At 46.0% G+C, this 7,029-nt stretch overlaps 1 protein-coding gene across 2 annotated transcripts in view; it reads left to right on the forward strand.

The window, feature by feature from the left end:
• ninl (ninein-like) overlaps positions 1–7,001 on the forward strand; it is a 110,858-nt gene extending 103,857 nt beyond the window's left edge. Inside the window, exons 27-32 of one of the 2 annotated variants that reach the window (XR_013934387.1) lie at positions 59–208; positions 712–825; positions 3,229–3,438; positions 4,319–4,432; positions 5,528–6,346; positions 6,546–7,001. Coding sequence is in view for 1 of the 2 variants with exons in the window: in XM_080448567.1 (XP_080304693.1) it covers positions 59–208; positions 712–825; positions 3,229–3,438; positions 4,319–4,432; positions 5,528–5,719 (780 nt within the window). In the remaining variant the exon portion in view is untranslated. Of the gene's footprint in view, positions 1–58; positions 209–711; positions 826–3,228; positions 3,439–4,318; positions 4,433–5,527 lie in introns of both variants that reach the window. The other variant, XM_080448567.1, reaches the window with a different exon arrangement.
• Positions 7,002–7,029: the final 28 nt, after the last annotated feature.

The following is a 7,029-nucleotide window of genomic DNA, read 5'->3' on the forward strand; positions in this document are numbered from 1 at the left end:
TTATAATGTGATCTCAGGTGGAGGAGTTGGATTTAAAAGGTTTATAATGTGATTTCAGGTGGAAGAGTTGGAGGCCAGCTTCCGGAGGGTGAGCAGGGAGAAGGAGGAGACGTGTCATTCTCAGAAGGAGGAGCAGGAGGCAATCATGGCGTCTCTGCAGGAGGAGAACCACAAACTACGAAGGCAAAACCAGGAGCTACAGCACAGGGTACGTACCTCTGACCTTCATCACCATCACCGTCGTCAGATCAATAACTGTGTGTGTGTGTGTGTGTGCATGGTGGTGTAAAGTAACAAAGTTACTCAAGTACTGTACTTAAGTACAATCTTGAGGTACCTTTACTTTACTGGAGTATTTCCAATTGTCTATACTTTTACTTCTACTCCACTACATCTCAGAGGCAAATATTACATACATTAACCACTTTAGCCTTATTTTATACATAGGCTGTTTGAAAATAGCCGATATACAAGCTCACAACGCGTCGCATCGCGATGTGTTGTGAGCTTGTAGATCTGCTATTTTCAAACATTTTAGTACTTTTACTGTTGGTACTATAAGTACATTTTGATACCAATACTTTTGCACTTTGCACTTTTCTTTGAATTCCGGACTTTTACTTGTAACAGAGTACTTCTACATTGCAGTATTGATACTTTTACTTAAGTAAAAGTGTGTGTGTGTGTGTGTGTGTGTGTGTGTGTCCTCAGCTGTCAGAGTGGTCGGTCCAGCTAGAGGAGGTTCACACACTGAAACAGGAGTGCAGCGTTCTGCGCTCCCAACAGAACCACCTGCAGACGGCCAGAACTCAAGCCCACGACCAGGTCAGAACCAACAACCCAGTCCATTCATTCATTCATGTCAAAATACCTCAAACCTCATCTTTAGTGACATCACCATGATCAGTTTATCATCAGGTTGATAAACTACACGTAGCTAAAGTTCTGGACAGCTTTATTTTATATTGTAAAAACGTCCACAGACATTCTACCCGCAAATAGCTGTTTGTTTTCAAGCACCCTCCGTTCCTACAGTGTGACCTTGACCGTGAGTGTGACCTTTCCCACCTAAACCTTAGTCATCTATTGGTGGGCAGCCTCATGACCAGGGCTTCCGCTAGGCAGGTTTTTTTGGTCGGCTGCCGTGACCTGCAAAATTAGAAATGTCGGGCCAATTGATAAATTAATCGGGTCATAATTTATTAAACACGTGCTTCGGTGCGTGCTTCCAGATGTGTACGCAGTGAACCACCCAGCTGATCATTATACCTCGCTACGTTAGCACAGGGCTTCTTTCCACTTCATGCACGGATGCAATGTGCTGTTCCTGCGTTTATAGTTTCCTAAACACGCATATCTACTCCATCATGCAGAGAGGTGTGTCGCCTGCCAAAAAGAACAGAAAGTAGTCAGGAGGACGGATTCCCACTAGGTTTTATGGAAATCTATACATCTGTTATTTTGTTACAGACAGACAGACTGACAGGAGTGATTGCAAGCCCCTGCCGTGCATGTCTGCCGCTGCGGCAGAGTCATGACCTCACACCTAGGACTCACCTAACCCCTGCTCATTATGCTATAGGGTGGGATGGTAGAGGACAGAGTACAGCAACTTTCAAGGGGCTTGGTCTACAACAGTGGTTTTCAACCTTTTTCATGCCAAGGACCCCTAAATTGATATACATTTGGCCGCAGACCCCCATCTGAAAATGTTTTGTGCCAGGGACCCCCCAGAAGTAAAGATTTGAGTTAAAAAATTTCGCTTTAAGAATATATATTCAAAGATATGCACACATTTTCCAGGATTTTTCAAAAATAGCAGATCTACAAGCTCATAGCGCGGCACTCGGTGCCGCGCTATGAGCTTGTATATCTGCTATTTTTGAATAGCCAAAACTAGGTGGTTAAAATGATTGTGACGCTATGTTAACTAATTTAGCTGGTGACCCCCTGGTACCCCTCCAAGGACCACTGGTGGTCCCCGGACCACTGGTTGAAAACCACTGGTCTACAAGATAGTCAAGGAACCAGTGCCCATGTACCTGTCTGACTACTTCAAAAGAGTGCGTAACACCCCACAGGCACAACACCAGAGGGAGCTCCACTGAACTCATTCCCCCAAGATTCGGCACAAACATGGGGAGGAATGAATTCTACTGTTATGCCACCAGAATGTGGAATGCCCTATACCACCAGCCATCAAAAAGTGTGACTCCCTACCCTCCTTCAAAACCGCTATAAAAGAACACCTGTCTGCAATTTACCACTGGACCTAGACGAGTCTTCTAGCTTGCCAAAAGAAATGACCCCCCACTGCTTTTCTGTAGTATTGATGATTTCTTGTATAGTAAGTATTTATATTGATTAATTTAACACACAGGACCACAATGGAAACCACAATGTACAATCAACAGTACAGTCAAAGGCGTCATTTCAGGGGGGGTTGCAAAAATAAGTTTCCACTTAAACCCCATTTCCAAAATAGCGGAAATATTCTAGATGCAGATGGACGGGTGTGGATTCTGATGCGCTCAGCGTTGAACAGAGTTGGGGGGGAAAATATAGCCTGGTAAACCCCCCTCCCTCCGGAAATCTAATTTGCATTTGATTTCAGGAAGGAGTCTGGGATTGCACAGGGAGTAGAGCTGCCCGGTCGCTGCGTTTGCGAACCAATCAGCGGCTGCTAGGGGCGGGATCATCCAATCACCTGCCAAGTATCTTGAAAAAATGAAACGCTGTGTGTCATCGATTCTGCTACCGGAGTCTCAGATGGAAGTCAGGTTAGGGAAAATAGGCATAACATAACTTTGAGGTTAAATGTGAACACTAGGGGGTGGTAATTGCCATCCCCCTGAGACCCCAAATGACGGCCCCTGAATTAGAGTTCTCAAATTCTGCCCCAACCGGACCCGACCTGATCGAAATCCGGCGAAAGTGGAAGTTTTCAAGATGTTTTGGCCATTATCTCTGGAACAGAAGGTCCAATCTGCTCAGTTCAAAGCTTGTTGGATGTGTGACTTTGAGGACATAATGCACATAATTATATACACATCTTTGTTTTTTTTGGGCCTAAAAGTATAGTAATTGTCCGGCCCAGTTAGGGCCGGGCCTTAATTTTCAGGCCCGTTGAGAACTCTACCCTGAATACAGTGTCATCATACTGTTTCTGCTGATGACTCCTGGAGGTCAGCATCTTCTCTGAACTCCTTTCCTTTCCTATCCTTGCAGGCGGTGCGTGCGGACACGGCTCTGTCCCTGGTGCAGGCCCACCACCTGCGGGAGCTGCAGGAGGCGCGCGAGGAGGCGGGCAGCGGCTCCCAGGAGACGCTGGACCTCCTGCGGTCCAGACTGGAGGAGGAGAGCGGCAGGAGCCGGAGGCTGGAGGAGTCGCTGCGCTCCCAGGCCCAGCAGGCCTCCACACAGCTCAGCCTGCAGCAGGTATAGGACTACTACTGCCCTGATGATCCAGACTTGGTGTTTAGTTGTGATGAGGACCCCTTTTCCTGGTCCTCACAAAGAGATATTAGACCCTCCAGAAAAACGTGATTATGCAATCACATAATATACCGCATAATCAGCCAAATGGCGCAGATTATGCGGGGGTAATTCTTTTCTCCAAAAAGCATATTCACTGCAATAATCGCAGAAGCAGACGAAGCGTGGTGTGCCGTGAAACAACTGTGTGTGTGTGTGTGTGTGTGACCGGTCTTGAGCAGCAGAAGACACACTCTCCTCCCTTGCTCAATAATGCAGCCTAAATTAACCTGCACCGTCAAAATTCAAGAAACTTTCGTAATGACAATTTACTGTTTATCCTACTTGATGCGACATCCATTGCACTGCTTGTAAACTGAGTTTGAAACGTTGCCACGTTCCAAAAAGTATCCAGCAAACCAGCTCCTCAGTCAAAAGAAGTAGTGTTCCATGGAAGCTGATGGGAACACTTGTAAGCATAACATTTTAAATCCCTTTTAGAGAGAGTAAAACAACACAAATATTTTGAATTCATGAAAAAATTTTGGATATTTACTCGTGACCCATACAAATTGGTCCGAGACCCACAAATGAGTACCGACCCAGTGTTTGGGAACCAGTGGGTTAGGGTGCCTTGCTTACTGTAAGTCACTCTGGATAAGAGTGTTTACTAAATGCCTAAATTTTAATCTATAAGCTCACATCGTGTCAGCGTGACACGTTGTGTAGCTTGTAGATAGGGTTGCATTTTTGTTTCTTCTCCTTTTTTTAAATGCCATTCATGAAATCACTATCCTGAAACATACGTGCGTGTGTGTGTGTGTGTGTGTGTGTGTGTGTGTAGGAGCAGTATGAGCGGGTCATGTCCAGCATGCAGCAGCAGATGGACGAGGTGGAGATGAAACTGAAGAGTGTCCGACTGGTGCTGCAGGACAAGGTCACACAGCTCAAAGATCAGGTACGCAAAACAGCCAGCCAGGAAACCAGACAGTCATTAAGATCAGTATATCGTCTCCGTCGGGTGGAAACCTCAACGTTTGAACTCATCAGCCGTTGCTGTGCTCAAACGTCATATGTACTTGTTAGCACAAATATCCTAACTGAAGCGAGGTTAATGGGGTCATAAATGAGCAGGTTGTCACACAACAGCCTGGAGGATCAAACGTGACATTGATGAGTGGAGATCCTCTCCAAAAGATTTCCTGCTTGAAGCACACAGAGCGCTCCGCCCAAAAAATACTGGACGCAGAGAACGTTGAAACACGATGCACTGCAGCACGTCTTTACCTGTGGATTGTACCAGTGTGTGTTTTTTGTTTCTGTCGCATTCCTGAGCCAATAATTTGATGACCGGGTGGCTGCTCCAGCTCTGCTGTTCATCAAAATTATTAGCTCAGGAAAGCGACAAAAACAAAATGAATTCATGAATTCAAGGCTTCATGGGGTTTGCTAATTGATAGAAAATAAGTAATTTTTTGGGTGAACTACTCCTTTAATGTCTATCACCATCTCTTTTTTTTTGTGTAGAAACAGGAACTCGGTTTGGCCGCCTCCCCTTTCTTAGTCCACTTCCTCCCGGGTGCTTCTGTGTTTATTCCTACTAACAACAACACTACATGTTTAGGACAGTGGTGCTGACAGATCCTCCTACTAACAACAACACTACATGTTTAGGGTGCTGACATACAGTATTCTGCAATCTGTCTTCAGATAGTAGCTATTTTATGTAAATATGTAGATACCTTTTTATCTTTCTTCCTTTTCCTCCTTGCTCCACCTTGTTCCCACCCCCCATCCCTTCTTCTTTTATGTTCTTCTCTGGAAACAACATAAAACGATGGAGCTTGTTGCACTACAACAAATTTCACCCACTGTTTTACACCTGTAAACCTGTGATGTGCCAACACAGATTATTCTGATACTGATTTACCATAGAAGTGCAGAGAAAGGCAGAAAGTCACTATAGCAGCTAAAAAAAACACTTTCTGCAGGCACTGCTTTACGTCCATTCTGTGGTTCAGGTGTTAACTGTTTGGTGTCCTTGTCGCTGCAGATATCAAAGAGCGCCAAGTCGAGCGTCTTGCTGAAGGAGCTCTATGTGGAGAACTCTCAGCTGATGAAGGCCCTGCAGGTGACGGAGCAGAGGCAGAAGCACGCCGAGAAGAAGAGCTTCCTGCTGGAGGACAAGGTCTCAGCCCTCAACAAACTCCTCAAGGACATTGTCTCCGCCTCCTTGGTCACGTAGCCTTCCTCCTTCCCCTCCTCTTCCTCCTTCCCAACTGTCTCATGACTCTGACCCTCCTCAGAAAAACTGTCCCATGTCCCTCCTACTCAGAAGAACTGTCCCATGTCCCCCCTACTCAGAAGAACTGTCCCATGTGCCCCCCTGCCCCCCTATTCAGAAGAACTGTCCCATGTCCCCCCCTACTCAGAAAAACTTTCCCATGACTCTGACCCTCGTCAGAAAAACTGTCACACTGACCTGTCCCTCAGTATTCAGTTCTCTGGCTCATTCCACAAAGTCAGTGATTCTCAAACGTTTGAATTTCAAGGACCCCCAGTTTGATATGCATTAGGCGGTGGACCCCTATTTGATAATTTAACTCTGAGAGCTTACAAATGGAACCAAATGGACGGGTCCATTTTGGTTCCTTAACTATCAATAATTTAGCTGCCTGGGCCCCACTTTTATAACCATTGCACAAAGCCTTTGAGGTTGGCTGTAGTAACTCATGTAAACTGGCTTTCTGAGAAGCATTTAAACACACATACAGTATGACAGACAATGGAGCCAAGGTTAACTAAACCAGGGTTGGAAATGATCACCTGTGGCTACCGACACTAGCAGCTAGCCACTGGCTACCGGCCGCGAGTAGCTAACCACTGGCTTACCGACCACTAGACTCCGGCTACCAGCCACTAGCGACTGGCTACCGGCCACTAGCAGCTAGCCACTGGCTACCGGCCGCGAGTAGCTAACCACTGGCTTACCGACCACTAGACTCCGGCTACCAGCCACTAGCGACTGGCTACCGGCCACTAGCAGCTAGCCACTGGCTACTGGCCGCGAGTAGCTAACCACTGGCTTACCGACCACTAGCCACCGACCACTGGCTACCGGCCACTAGGAGTAGCCACCGGCGGCTACCAGCCAAACATTAGTCAAATGTTTGTCAGTCTGCTCCAGCTTCACTTTATCCAGGTCCTATTACTCATGTAGAATGCTGGTAAAGCAGTGGAAGTGGCTCAAAGTGTTGTCTGTGGCTGGTAAGCTAGTCTACTCTATGAGCCACTTTGACCAGCAGCCTAGAAATAGGATGTTTCTATTCTAATAAATCCAGGAGGCTGCTTGGTGAAATGGTGGCTTAGCCTATAGTTTTGGGATGTTGGTTGTCAACAATGATGAGTTCCCTGCTAAAGATGCTTATATATATATATATATATATATATACGGTACATTTACTACATATAATATGAAAGATACATTTATAACAGCAGTCTCCTAAACTACTCTTCATTAAGACACAGCGTTATTTGTGGACAGTTCTGTGGATG

This window comes from Gymnoscopelus braueri, assembly GCF_963280865.1.
Source record: "Gymnoscopelus braueri genome assembly, chromosome: 14".
NCBI classification, from domain to species: Eukaryota; Metazoa; Chordata; class Actinopteri; order Myctophiformes; family Myctophidae; genus Gymnoscopelus; species Gymnoscopelus braueri.